The sequence below is a fragment of the Anthonomus grandis genome, chromosome 1 (genome assembly GCF_022605725.1).
Source record: "Anthonomus grandis grandis chromosome 1, icAntGran1.3, whole genome shotgun sequence".
In the NCBI taxonomy this organism is placed as follows: domain Eukaryota; kingdom Metazoa; phylum Arthropoda; class Insecta; order Coleoptera; family Curculionidae; genus Anthonomus; species Anthonomus grandis.
Window position 1 is genome coordinate 42,184,227 of NC_065546.1, and position 14,902 is coordinate 42,199,128.

General features: G+C 33.8%; 2 protein-coding genes across 2 annotated transcripts in view; both read right to left on the minus strand.

Annotated features, from left to right (window-relative positions):
• LOC126737016 (delta(24)-sterol reductase-like) lies at positions 1 to 2,657 on the minus strand. Its single transcript, XM_050441700.1, has 2 exons — positions 2,506 to 2,657; positions 1 to 1,646 (listed from the first exon to the last, which is right to left on the minus strand). The coding sequence occupies exon 2, from the start codon at positions 1,641 to 1,643 to the stop codon at positions 42 to 44; it is 1,602 nt and encodes a 533-aa protein (XP_050297657.1). The 5' UTR covers positions 1,644 to 1,646; positions 2,506 to 2,657; the 3' UTR covers positions 1 to 41.
• A 679-nt stretch (positions 2,658 to 3,336) lies between these two features.
• LOC126750702 (bifunctional glutamate/proline--tRNA ligase) overlaps positions 3,337 to 14,902 on the minus strand; it is a 31,637-nt gene continuing 20,071 nt past the window's right edge. Inside the window, exons 15-23 of the mRNA XM_050460401.1 lie at positions 13,058 to 13,234; positions 12,708 to 13,001; positions 12,501 to 12,653; positions 8,682 to 8,799; positions 8,354 to 8,620; positions 4,030 to 4,271; positions 3,818 to 3,978; positions 3,621 to 3,764; positions 3,337 to 3,563 (exon numbers count right to left, since the gene is read on the minus strand). Of these exons, the coding sequence (XP_050316358.1) occupies positions 3,407 to 3,563; positions 3,621 to 3,764; positions 3,818 to 3,978; positions 4,030 to 4,271; positions 8,354 to 8,620; positions 8,682 to 8,799; positions 12,501 to 12,653; positions 12,708 to 13,001; positions 13,058 to 13,234 (1,713 nt within the window). The 3' untranslated portion in view covers positions 3,337 to 3,406. The remainder of the gene's footprint in view (positions 3,564 to 3,620; positions 3,765 to 3,817; positions 3,979 to 4,029; positions 4,272 to 8,353; positions 8,621 to 8,681; positions 8,800 to 12,500; positions 12,654 to 12,707; positions 13,002 to 13,057; positions 13,235 to 14,902) is intronic.

Genomic DNA, 14,902 nt, shown 5'->3' on the forward strand with positions numbered 1-14,902 from the left:
TATTAGTCGTTTTAGCAACCTTTATTCAATCCTTACAAAATCTAATCCTTTATAGCATACCGCCTGCCCACCTCATAAACATCAATTTCCGGCTTAACCTTATCGTACAAGTGCGGAAAAACGTTTTGTGCCCAGTACTTCTTTCGCACCGTCTCGTACAGGGTTAAATCAAACATTTTCTCGAACTCTTCCCGGGTCATGAAGATATCGGCGTACAAAAATGAAAATCCACCCACGTCTCTTGTGAATTCTTCCATATCCCGCATGGCCTTAACTGGATCATATGCTTCTTTACGTTTCACAAACCCGGGTACTCCATAGATGCCCAAATCATTATACATTGCATAATTGGTACCATCTACGAGATATTCCTCAGGCGGGGGTCTGATTTGTCCAGAGTGACTCCCGTGATTATACACCTTGCAAGGATAAACCAGCAAGGGATACACGTCAAAGAGTTCTGTGGCCTTTTCAATTTGTTCTTCCAGTTTCCTGATGGGTAGCACTATGTCCTGGAACACTTGCCTCGTAAAAGTAAACGCCCTTATTCCCGGAGTGGTGGTAAACTTCAAAAAAGCCGGTTTAGGCGGCAATAACCAGCCAAAAAGAAGCCTAAATAACGGGTTATTCCCGAAAGGTATCATGGACTCCACCACCCAGAAAATCGCCCTATTGTGCCTAAGTAAGTACTCTCTTAAGGGTATTAATTCGGTATGTTTCCCTTTTTGCAAAAATGACTCCACATACTTGTAAAACCAAGGCTTATACCACTTCGTGAGATTATTAACTGGTAAATTACCGTCAAAATCCGAATAGTCTCCAACCATAATAACCGCCTCATCTTTACTAAAAATCGTCGCTTCAATATAATTTGCCACCTGATAGTCTGCCCCAGTATCTCCAGACAATAGTCTTATCATATCACAGTAGTTCTTTTGACCCTTTACAGGGATATAAGTCATTTTAACATACGGTTTCACCTTAACAATTTTAAGAGTTAATCCGACTAAAAAGCCTAAACTTCCGTGCGACCACGGCAAGCATTTGTAGAGATCTTCATTCTCTTCTTGGGAAGCAATAACTAAAGAACCATCTCCCAGAACCATTTCATAAGACACAATGGTTTCTTGGTATAATCCGACTATATGGGAATGGGTGGTCATTCCTGTGCCCATAGCCAAACCACCCAGGGTGGCATCAGATATTTCAAGGGTTACAGCCAGAGTATACCCTTTAGGGATGAGGAATTTTGTAATTTCACCTACTGTAACCATCGGTTCAACTCGCACAGTGAGATTCTCTTCGTCTAACTTCAAAACATCAAACAAATCCACGGATACTTTATGGCAGTGTTTTTTTTGGTAAAAAGTTGTAGATAAACTCATCCAGTTTGGTCTGGCGTTGCATAAAAGTTTTCTGCCTTCTTTTGGGAGCTTGTTATAGTCTTGGACTTGTTTCTGGATCGCTCGTACTCTCTCATCGTGTTTGACTGCACTACCAAAGATCCATTTGTGGAGTTTGTTTTGTAGGGAGAGAACGAGGTCGAAGAAGAAACTCGCTGGGAGACAAAACAGCAGAACCACTAAGCCACGGTTTTCTTCCAGGAGGGCTATTAGGGATTCTTTCCAGGTTCTTGCAGGCATGATCTGAAAACAAACATTGTAAATAGAAGCGAGCAAGAAGCAAATTCAGGGTTTTTTTAGATGTTCGTCAATGTGTTTCTTGGTTACTCAAGGCACATAGAATAACAGTAGCCCAAATACATTTTTTTTCAAATGTCTGCTCCTTATTTAAAACGAGTCAGCTTAGAAGTTGCTATATTTCAAAGTTGTTGAGCAGCATGAGGAATTACTGAGCACAAAAAACCTAAGCTGTTATGACTAATAGATAGAAAACAACCTGAAGCTACAGTTTCAACTGGCTTAAAATTCGAAGGCTTCGCTTTCAACGTGATAAACCTATGCAGCTTCAATTCAAAGAAACTTTAGACCCGAATAATATAGGAATTTAGAAAGTTGACTTGTTGAAAAAAAAGCAGAGAATTAAACAACTTGAATCATGTTCATCAAGATTAACTCTATCCATCAAGCAGAGTAGTTACAGTTAAAAATAGAAACATGATAGATTTATTGTCATGCACCATTATTACTGAGACCTACCACCAGAAGTAGTTCTTCTTTTACAAAGACCACCGATGGTGATATGCCATACAAGTGCTCGTGGATAGCGCCTCGTTATCATTTATTATAATGTTCTATACTTTAATACTTATACCTGTTAATTAGTCTTTTATGGAGTTGTACCATTGTTATTCTATGTGGCACAGTTATAGGTTTAGCTAAGAGCCCCTACGTATTTTTAACAAAAAATTATGTTGTATTTTTTAAGTTTTTTTGATGCAACAACCGTTACCAAAAGGAGCAAAAAATTATCTCAGACCAGATCGTAATGAAAATAGTAATCCTCAGTAAAGTCTCTTTGTTATGGTATAAATTACGAACTTACCCGTTTTATAGTTTATTGTCAATAATTAAAACAATTCAAATAATAATATGGTATACGTGGATTAATTTGACAAAAAGAAAACTGATTGAATTATCATTTTTATCTGTTTCAACCGTATCTACGTTGGCGGTTATAAGGAATGTAGTTTTTGTTGATTCATTTACTTACTCATAATCACCAAAGTTTTATTATAGTAGGGGAAGATGGAGTAAAATAAATATTCACCTATCAGAAAGCCAAATGCGACGAAACTGCAGTATAATATCAATGAAACCAAAACTATAATTTATTATTATTTAAAAGAAATTTAATTTTTAATGTTTTACATCTAGATGATTTTCAAAATGTTCGGTAACTTTTGTTATTAAAAATAGGAGCTTGATTCAAAAGTGACATGTGTTTCTGGCCAATATGTACCTTTTAGGTTTTCAAGAAAAAATCGAATTTTTTATTTTTTTCATTTGAATTTTCAATATATTCGTTAAACTTTTTCCTATTGAAGATAGAAACTCAATTCGAAGACTGACATGTGACAATAAAAACCTTTTATGTAACTACAAACATTTTTGGAAAAATCTGTAGGTATTCCGTATTAAGAAAAATTAGAACTTTTGATATTTGCCATTTATCTTGATGCTTGTACCAAAATGCACTACATTCCCCTCATCTTAATAATAATCCATTTATAGCTCAGCGTGAAGGTCAAAAATGTTTATTATCGATCTGAATGCGAGTGTATAGCGTTATTCTAATGGCCACGGATTTATGGTTTTTAGATACTCTCTTTAGGTGGACATACCTGTACAGCTACAAAAAAATTAAACAAAACGCTTAATGATCAAATCCTTTTATTTCAAATTATCAATAAATTAACTCTTGTTTAAAAAAAACAATTTTACACTTAATAACTTCTTCCGAACAAAGTGTAATGTTTGGGAGCATTTTTACACGCCGGATGTATACACTTATCAGTCGGTTTAATCGTAGTTGGCTGGTCTAGAGGGATGCACAAGGCCTTCGCCCCGCTAGACGGAGCTCCAGAGTCTGCCTCTTCGTCCCTAAGAAGTAAAAGTTTTTTATATTTTTACAAAATTGTTGAGATTTCCTCTAATTACCTCGAGCTGTCGTTTTTAATGTTGTCTTCGCACTGAATGGTACCACAAGAGGGCGCCAAAATAATGTTTCTCTTATCTAAGTTGCTGCTAAATTGGGACCAATCTGTTAGTAGTACTTTATGGGAATTTAGATCCGCTAGGGCCCTTAAAATCGAAAAAGAATTATTATAAATATGATAAATTAGGTTAATAATTACTTGTTAAATAAGCACTTCTGGATGTCTTCAAGCAATTCTTGTATCTTTTCAGATGCGGAATCTCTTGGTAAAGTGAGTTTTTCGCCAGTGTCTCTTCTTACAGCAACGATTTCATTCTTTTCTATATCCTTTGGTCCTAGTTCTATCCTAATAGGCACACCCTAAGAAACATCTGTAAAAAAAATGTTTCAATACTTTTAAATTTCGTTTACCTTGAGTTCCCAATGATTAAACTTCCAGCCAGGCGAATAGTTTTCTCGATAGTCCCCTTCTACTTTAACGCCGGCTTGTCGCAGATCGTTTTCTAAGCTGTCGCACGATTTTTGCAGTAATTTCTTGCCATCGTCTGATAAATTGGCGGTTATGCCGCATGGCACTATCACTACTTGAACGCTAGCTACTTTGGGCGGTAGTACTAGACCTTGATTGTCCGCATGGACCATGATCATTACACCTGAAACCAGCGGAATAATTCAATAGAAATTTCTAAGATCTGTCGGGGGAAATTGGATCATGATTAAGATGGTTGTAAAATCATGAATAATTCTCGAACGCATTCTCGACTCTCAAATATGTAAATTTGTTAAAACTACCGTCGCTCGACCCGTTCAATCGACATGCACCATAGTTCTCTTACACATCATCATCTGCTATTTACAGTAAACTCTCGTTTATGGCAACATCCCCAAATCCTATATCTTTCAGTTATTGCAACTCGAGAGGGGCTCCCACTCTGCCTCCCATTTTACCGCGACAGCGCATCTGTCGCATTTGATTGGTCAACGCATAACCGCGCCCTTCGCGCTACTAGCGAAACCTTATCCGTATTAATTTTAATAAATTTAATAAAATAAAGCTATAATATAACATGCATACCTATCTGTATTGTTAAAAATATATGAATTTGCACTATATGATCTGCATTAATTTACATGTAAATGTAAATCTTGGTTTAATTCAAACAATTAAAACTCGCGCCACTCCCACTTCGGTGTTTGATTACTCGGAGTTACGTTACACTGTAGCTTGGTGGGGATGAAGCAAGTAAGGGGAAATTGCACTAAACAAAAATTTTGCATTTGGCGGGAGTTGTAATAAATGGGAGTTGCAATAACCAAGAGTTTACTATACATGCTTGTGTCGAAAGCGTTCAAAGTGGCTGCTGTCGTACGGATTTTGAACCGGACTTCATACGCGAGAGACGAACAGAAATAAGTAAAAGCGTAACAAACACCTGCAGTACTTTCATGTTTTATTTTTCGGGAATAATATAAAAATATACATTTATAGGTATGACACTAAGTAGACTTTTTTATAGAAAAAAATACAGGATTTGAAATGCAAACGATATTTAATATGCTATTAACGATTTACCTAATGAAATAAGTCGGTGAGCTTTTTACGAAAAAGAAATGTGGTGGTATGATTAGCCGCTAATGGCTAATGCCTCCTCAAAACAATTCTTTAGTCCCTGACGTTATCGTTTGGTAATTTCATTTGAGAAAGGCTACACACCCTCGCGATTATTATTCCAACTTATAAAATATTTGATATTTTTAGTCTTTTATTGTTTTAGTTGTGGCTCCTTTTGGGTGTCATTAATATGGGTCGTAGAGAAGAACAATTTCTCAATGAACGAAAAGTCAAAAAAAATTTGGAGGTACGTGTAATTTTTTTTCGAATAGTATTTTTATTCGAATTAAAAGAAAGTTACGTACGTACATGGTGTAAGTGTAGAATATCTATCTAAGCTTGGAAAGACTTAAACATTTAATAAAAGATAAATATTTACAAAATAAAATAAATAATAAAACAATATTTAAAAAATAAAAAAGGTAAAAGTAAAAAATATAAACAATATTGTAGATTGCATAGATGTTTACATAATTATTGTTGTGTATGTGGGTTCACACACGTATTCTGGTTCGGTTTTCAATAAAAAACACTATTTTGCAATTAAGGTATACTTAAAGAGAGTAACTACTGGTTTACATGAAATTATGTTTAAAATATAAATAATTCTAGCCGAATTATTGAATGGAAGTGATGTGTTTGCCGTTGATGATGGCTGAAATCTTAATACTGAATGAATGTGAAAGAGAGGGGTTCTACATTAGTAAAGAGGGCGCGCGAAGCGCTTCCATTAAAGGAGATCGTACGCTTAAGGATTATTATTTATGCAACGACGGAACAATTATCAAAGAGGTTTGTCAAAGTCAAGTTAGCTGGAGACGAGGAGGAGACTGACAGAACTTTGTCAAATATAAAGTTAAACGTTCCCCTGTATATCTAAATTAAAAAGTAGAATTTATAATTTTTGCATTTTTATGATTTGGACCATATATAAACCGTTGAATAACATTTTTGCTATTAAAGCTTTATCCAAATACTGGCATATACAAGGTGTCCCAGAAAATGCGGGAAATCTGTCGGATTCAGGTAGAAAATCAAAAAATAATATGGCGTTCTAATACTTTTGGACTACTCAAAGGCCTTCGAACGATTAATCACGAACTTCTAATCGCCAAGCTAAAATATTATGGATTCAGTGCTGACGCTCTGACTCTTATGACAGCATACATTTCAAACAGAGCACAGCGTGTTAAAGTGGGTGAAGAGTATTCAGAGGAGTGTAAAGTGTCATCCGGAGTGCCACAGGGGTCAATATTGGGTCCACTTTTATTTATCATTTACACTGCTGACGTCTTAAGATCTCCTCAGTGTTGTAAAGTTCAAGCGTTCGTTGACGACACTCAGCTTTATTGTCATTTTAATATTAAAAATCATAACCAAACAATAGAAAACATAAACAGGGATCTTCAAATAATAACAAACATTTCACAGGAACACTCTTTAAAACTTAATTCATCAAAGTCTCAGCTTATGTTTTTTGGCCGAAAAAAAGTAAAAATATATTTTCAGTTGTTAGTAATATAAAAATAAATGGTGAAAAGCTTGTATTCTGCGAAGAAGCACGTAATTTAGGGGTAGTAATAGATACTGAATTAAATTTTGAAAGTCATATTAAAAACCTTATTCAAAAAGCATATATTTCATTAAAACAGTTATATAATAGTCGTCAAATTTTAAGCGTCGAATTAAAAAGAAAGCTATGTGAAACCCTTGTTTTGTATCACTTTAATTATGCAGACATAGTTTATGGCCCGTGCCTCAGACAGTGTGACAAGTTTCGAATACAAAAAATCCAAAATATGTGTTGCCGACAAAGTTCGTGATTTCTAAACATAAAACAGCATAATTATTAATAAAGTGCATAATTATTTGGCACGTGTGTTATTTAGCATTTAATGAAATCTGTTAGATGGTTGAGTTTGAATAACCCTAGGCTAGACTTCGCCAACTGTTAGGTTAATAAACATATTATAATACAAATATTATGTAATGAATTTTTGCAAATAAAAGTAGTTTATTATTATTATTACTAACTTTCCTATAAGCCCTCCCTACGAAGATACTAGAAATCGGTTTTTCTTAAATAACATTTGAAGTACTTGTTATAATTTAATAAAAATTTTACTTGTTTTACGTGTATCAACACTACTAAGGACCTCTTAAGACGGAGTCCTTAAAACACATTTACCTTGTTTATTTTACCAGGAGCGGACTAGGTTTGTACATTATAATGCTTAAACACCCTGTATGATAAAGACTCTGAAAAAATAAATATGGATAGCTTGAACCTTAAACTAAAGAAAAGGCACTCTTGTTCATTATCAATAAAATGATCCGTTTTCGAAAAAAAAAAATTAAGGAATCACTGCTTTATTTTAATTAAAGAGAACGATATGTTCTATTGCTGACCAAAAATGGTATTGTGAATTTACATAACCATAAAAATGGTTATGGTTTAGACTATTTTTTTTAATTTTTAAGTTTTTTCCTATTTGAGACGAAAGCTTGATTCCAAAACTGACACGTTTATAAAAACATTGAAATTTGCAGTTTTCACAATTTTTATGGTTTTGACAATTTTCAAAATTTCATATAATTTTTTTGCTATTAAACATAGAAGCTTTATTTCAAAATTGACATGTATTACAAGATATTGAGTATCTTATGTAACTAAAAAAAAATCTAAAAATCAATAGTTTGAGAGAAGATATGTAGATCAAGTTATTCAGGATTTTTTATGTAACTACAAAAATATCCGAAAAATCAATAGTTTTTGAGCAAAAGTGAAATTTGTGATATTTGCTATTTTTATGATTTTGACCGTTTTCAAAATTTCAAATGAATTTTTTGCTATTAAGCATAGAAGCTTGATTTAAAGACTTACATGTAGATTAAGTTATTCAGCATCTTTTATATAACTACCAAAGAAAAACAAAAAATCAACGGTTCTTAAGAAGAACTAAAATGTTTGTGCTTTTTATAATTTTTATGATTTTGATCATTTCCAAAATATAGGATCACTTTCTTGCTATAAAAGATAGAAGCTTGATCCAAAAACTCATATATAAATTCAAAAAGTGCAACTTTATACACTTTTAGTAAGTAACCGAGAAAGCACTTTACCTATAGTCCTGGTAGTAATACCATACGAGTTCTGATAAACATATTTCTTCTCCTGGGTCTTTGGATCTTCATAAACAAGCTCGAACATTTTCGAAAAGTTCTGACCTAAATGGTGAGAGGTGGCCCCTTGAATTCCTCTACCGCTACAGGAAATAAACGCTTCCACTGTTAGCGTATAGTTTCCACCGGCGAATTTTTCTTTTTCCGTTTTACGACCTTTAACCACCGGAATGGCGAGAAGATCTTCGTAAACTTGCGCGTACAAGTCTGTTATAAATAAACTCATAAAGGCAATTGTATTGACATTTTGAATACTAGCAGACTATACCTAATATCGTGGTAACTTCCTCAAAAGCTTCGGTATCGGTGGCAAAAGCTGAATGACCTTCCTGCCACAAAAACTCTCTGGTCCTGATGAACGGTTGAGGATGCTTAAATTCCCATCTCTAAAAAACAAATTAATTGTATTGGGTACGCGAGACATATTCTCAAATCACAATTAATTGTTTATATTACATTATAAAATGCTTAGCTTAGGACTATTTTTATATTTAAGAAATCGCTTGTAATATATCGTTAACATTAATATTGTGTCAAAGCCTCGGCTAATACCGTTGCTGTTCATATTTTTGTTCACCTAGTTTTAAGGCCCTTTTGTATCAATAAATGTTTTTTAAAAGTCTGTTCGTCGATATCTGAATTTAACTGGCGCTGCGAACAGGATAGTGCAATTTTACCCTTTATCGGTTTACCGTTGTGTAAAAGTGATTGTCAAATCTTAGTGCACTATCCATCAAGAATCTGAAGACATCGACCAACCCCAAGTACCGCAACCCTTGGTACTGCGACCCTTTTGGCGAAGACCAAGCCGAGAAACTGCTAAGCCGCCTACCGTGTTGTCAGGGACCTAGCTGATCCAAGCTGCCTTCCCAAACATCTCATCTGGACCAGAACGATTCAAGTCACGCCTTTATAGGGACTCCTTTGGTTGTGAACCTCTACTGTGCAATCTCTATGGGTCATCCCTTGATTGTACTGTACGTTTTTGTTTGAATTGCCATTATTTAATCTAGTCTAGTCTAGTCCATATCCGTCGCAAAAATTAAAAAACATATTAATACGAAATAGGGCATCTTAGTAGATAGGATTAGTAGTTGAAAACGAATATTTGAAAACATTTCTAATTTAAGTAGTCAAAATATCTCCGATCAAAAAAATTTAGATAGCATAAGTAACCTATTAGATAACTTAACTTTAGATTCTAATTTATCAAAGCCTAATTTAAATATTAAAATGGAAAACATAAGATTTCACACTTCTCTCTTACCAACCTTCTCTGGAATTCAAAACCATTTGGAAAGTATCATAATATCCATAGATGAGTTTTACCAATTATATTTTACAAATGATGGTATTGAACAAAATAAAGTTGTTTTAGCAGCCATTACGTCAAAGTTAATTGACAATGCTCGAGACTTTTTACTTTCTAGACCAGATTTAGATTCATGGCCTTCAATTAAAGAGGCCCTAAGGCTAAAGTTCGGTGATCCTATCACTTCTCAAATTTTACACCAACAATTACAATACTTTAAGATCAATAAAAATGAAAGCATATTACAATTTGTAGATAGACTCAAATCCTTTGTACAAAGAATTTTTTCTAAATTACATTGCGAAGTCTCAGATGTAAATGCGAAATTAATTTTAATTAATCAAATAGAAAAAACTTCGGTTTTAATTCTGACAGCCAATTCGCCTCAGACATTAAAAACGATGTTAATGTTACAACGCCCTAATACACTTGATGATGCATATACGCATGTAATTAACTATAATATGATTGAATCACAGGTAAATTTTTCAAATCTCTCTAATGTTCATAATAACCAATTTACTAATAATAATAACCATAATTCCTATGTAAAACAAAATAGCTTTCAAAGTCCCGTAAGATTACTACCGCAGAATCAACCCCCCATGACATTCCCCCAGCAACAATTTCCCAGTCAGCCCATGCAAATACGACCTAGACCAGTTCAAAGACATTATCGAATAAATGCTCAAGTTTTTGAAAAACCAAGAAATGTCTTCGCTCCCCAAAATCATAATAAACCTAAATTAGACCCCCCTACTCCAATGTCAATCTCCATAACTGGACCCTCTAGGCAGTATCAACAAAGAATGCCATTTCGACAACCAAACTTTTTCCAATCATGAGGCCCCCGAAATTTTGTGTCCCAAGAGTTAACTAACATTGAGACCAACGCTAACTCTTATCCCGATGTTCCTTATGTCGAAGATAATCAGTCTGAACATTATACCGATTATTCACCCTAACATTATTCTGAATATTACGAGCCCTTGCCAAGCACTTCAGGTGCACAAACTCCACAATAATGGATATTATATAGAAGAAGTTGCTCCCTCTTTAGTAATAAGTCAGTATCATACTACATATTATATACCCTTTAATATAAGTAGCCTTAAGTATTCGTTATCCCAATTATTTACCAATTTATTAATTATGCAACCTTCTGTAAATAATCAAAATAGTATTTTAATTAAATCACAATTTTGACTTCTAAAGCATTAAATGATACATATGACACTTTCGCAAAGTTAAATGTATTTGACGAAAATAACTTAAATATTATGCAAAATTGAAAAAAACGAGGTTTAATAAACTACCTAGGTAGTGGTATCAAGTTCATTACAGGAAACTTAGATAACAACGACCTAGAGGTTATTACCCAGAATTTGCAAATATTGAAATTTAATCAGCTTGAGTCTATGCATAAAATCAACGACCTTAGTTCATTCGCAGGAAATATAATGCAAGAGTTTAAAAATAATATTCACACGATTAACGAGAACTCGAAAAACATACGTAATGAAATTTCTAAATCAAATACCCAGTCTAATTTAATGTTAAATCTGCAAAGTCAATATATTCAGATTACCAACTTAAATCAATTTTTAGAAAAAATATTATGTATTTTATCTTTTGGACACCTAGCAACTTTAGATCTCGAAATTTTAACATTAAAACAAATCAATGAAATATGGCAATACTTAAAAGTTCACTATCCTAAAAATGCACTATGGCCAAGCATTTATCGGAATTAACCTTAATCTGTAAAACCGGCCTTTTAATTTTAAATGAAATGGCAATTCTAGCAATTAAGATACCCATATTTGAACAAAATGTATGTAATTTAGAATTAGTTTATCCCGTGCCAAATAATGAATCAAAATTAATTATATAAGTCCTAGTAAATACTATTGCAACGAACTATGGTATAGCCAATGCTAAGAAGTCAACTCACAATGGATCTGCTCTGGACCAATTGCCAATGGATGTATTTTACCCAAAAATTGTCAGTATGCCACTGTTCTAAACAATTTTAAGGTACATACCTTAACTTATAGGAATGCACTCCTATTTTGTACAAAAAGCCCTGAAACAATTTATGCAGATTGCTTCCAGTTTCAGAAGATTATAGTCCAAGACTGCAACCTTATTCAAAGTCAATGTGACGTAATAATTAATCAACACAAATAATCATTAGCCATCAACAATATTTCAGTCATAATTCCAAAAATTATACAAGTCCCAAACACCAATATTTCAATCAATCTAGAAATTAGACATCTTCAAGATCCTAAGAAAATCCAAGAAGATATCATCAAACCAGTACATTTCCATGACCTAGCACAACATGTTCCAATGCACAATTATGTTCTCACGACAATATCAATCATTCTTTTATGCTGCTTAGCATTGATCATCTACCATTGGCAAAAACAAGGAAGAAAGAAGGCCATCCATTTGAGAATCCTGCAGAGACTTGTCAGCGAGGACGTTGACAGAACTGAGGGTGGAGGAGACATATCCTCAAACCACAATTAATTGTTTATATTACCTTATAAAATGCTTAGCTGAGGACTATTTTTATATTTAAGAAATCGCTTGTAATATATCGTTAACATTAATATTGTGTCAAAGCCTCGGCTAATACCGTTGCTGTTCATATTTTTGTTCACCTAGTTTTAAGGCCCTTTTGTATTAATAAATGTTTTTTAAAAGTCCGTTCGTCGATATCTGAATTTAACTCGCGAAAATAACAATATAAATTTATTTACTTACCACAACATTATTCCACTGGTTTAATCTAATGGGCAAATCACGGTACGACTGAATCCACTTGGCATAAGCAGGATACATAACAGTTTCGGACGTGGGTCGGACAGCAATTGGTTCCGCCAAATCGGAATCACCGGATTTAGTTACCCATGCAACCTGTGAACAAATTCGAATAAAAAACATATTTATTTTTAATTTAATTCCGCTTACTTCGGGTGAAAAATCAGCAATATGATCCTTCTCCCTCTCCAACATCGCCTTAGACACGAAAATCGGGAAATAACACTCCTTAACACCGAGTTTCGTGATTTCCGCATCGAACCAGTTCCGTATCACTTTCCAGATGGCGAACGACCACGGCCTGAGGATGTAACAGCCCGAAACGTCGTAGTATTCGATCAGTTCGCCTTTGGTAATCACTTGCGAGTACCAGTCCGATAAGGACTCCTCCTTTTTGGCTTCTAATCCCAGGCGAGTTTGTTTTTTTGATCCCGGCTCTTCCGCCTAAAATAGAGGGAGATTTGGCAATGATGAATTAAAAATAATATTTTCCGACTTACATTAGCAGGTTTTTTCTCTTTTTGTGCCGGTTTCTTTTTGGACACTTTTTCTTCTTTAGGTTTGGCTTCTTTGGGCTTACTTGTTGGTTTAGCTGGAGCTGGGAAATCTTCTCCGGTTACCTTTTTATATTCGGCTTTAAGGTCCAGTAAGATTTTTACTGCGGCATCGATTTGGTCCTGAAAATAAGTTTTTTTTAAAGCTAAACCTTAAATTATACACATTTCAGGTAAAAAATTAAAAAAAAATTAGGATCTTGTACCCTAGACTGGCGACCAAATAGGCCAAAAATGATAATTTTAAGATGTTTAAATATACTAGAGATTAGTTGTAAATTAGACAACATCGAATTAGTAATTTTTTTAAACCGGTCATCTTCAACATAAGAGGAACTACCAATAAGATCGCAATCGTAACATCACTTGCAAATATACCTCAAATATCATCAGCTAGGCAACCTTTTGTTGTCAGAGGAACAAATTCGGGACCATCAGACATCTGGAATTTAAATTTTGATTGCACCTCTGACAGCAAAATTAAATATCTGGATTCCCGTAACCTTAAGCCCCTAAGCTGTGGAATAAGGAAATGATGTAAATAGACTGCCTTTCTCCCGATTTAGAAAATTTCACATTGAGATAATTGGCTAAGATTTTCGGTACAGCAACAAACTTCAACATAGTCTTAACTTCAAATTTAGGGAATTTAATAATAATTTATGGGCTACATATGGAGAGTACGATATTTTTGTGATAACAGAAATATGGTTATATAACAAGGAATGTGAGTTTTGATCAGTAAGTATTTTTAACGTGTATCGTAAAGATCGAAATTATAGAAGCACTAGTAAATCGCATTCAGTAATAGTGATATTGATGGTAAAACTATCTTTAAATAAAAATTTTTATTTTTATGTTACGTATATGCTACTCCAACTTGTAATTTACGTTCACCTAAATATTGCCTAACTATGTAAAAAGCTATTATGATACTCGAAGATCTGTTCCTCTAGTTCAAAGGCTTATATAATTTTTATGTGTTATTTATGGGAGTAAATATAATAAATTTTAAGAATCGCATTGTATCTAGAAGTGATTTTAGCCTGGCTAATGAAGATACCTTCCATCTCAAATTAAATATTTCGCTAACTACAAAATAATAATTTCAAGTATACCTTTAAAAAAGGCAATTATATCTGTTTTTTTTACGATTAATTATATGAAATTATTGACTTGTGTATTCCCAAAAATAAAACTTCTAAGAAAAATACCCGGTTTAGTTTAATAATGCTATAATTAAAAAGTGAAAACTGAGAAATAGTTGACGCAAAAAAAATAGAACATACAAAATAAATAATATTTGCTCATAAGACAACATAAGAAGTGAACAGCAATTCTATCCTTCCTTTGAAGCAGTCTGGATTCCGTTCTAATCATAGCTGTGCGACCGCTCTATGCGATGTGACGGATAATAATATTCGATCTTTAGATGAAAACGAATCCGTTGTACTAGTGATGCTAGATTATAGCAAAGCTTTCGATATGCTTAACCACGAGCTTTTATTGTCGATACTTGGCTTTGTAGGATTTTCTAATGCTGCAATGAAACTCATGGAAAGGTTTATCACACATCGAAAGCAAAGAGTTATATTGTTTAAATGACAATTTTTCGGAAGACATGGCTGTAGTTATGGGAGTTCCTCAGGGCAGTGTTCTTGGTCCTCTTCTTTTTTTGATTTATACGTGCGTTTTGTTTAAATGTTTAAAGTATACTAAACATCATAGTTATGTTGTTGATGTTGTCTTTTGATTCATCAAACCCGGGCAATGCTGGTGACTGTTTAAATG

Bases quoted from the DNA above. Each gene is read 5' to 3' on its own strand.
- LOC126737016 (XM_050441700.1), bottom strand. From the start codon at position 1,643: ATGCCTGCAAGAACCTGGAAAGAATCCCTAATAGCCCTCCTGGAAGAA.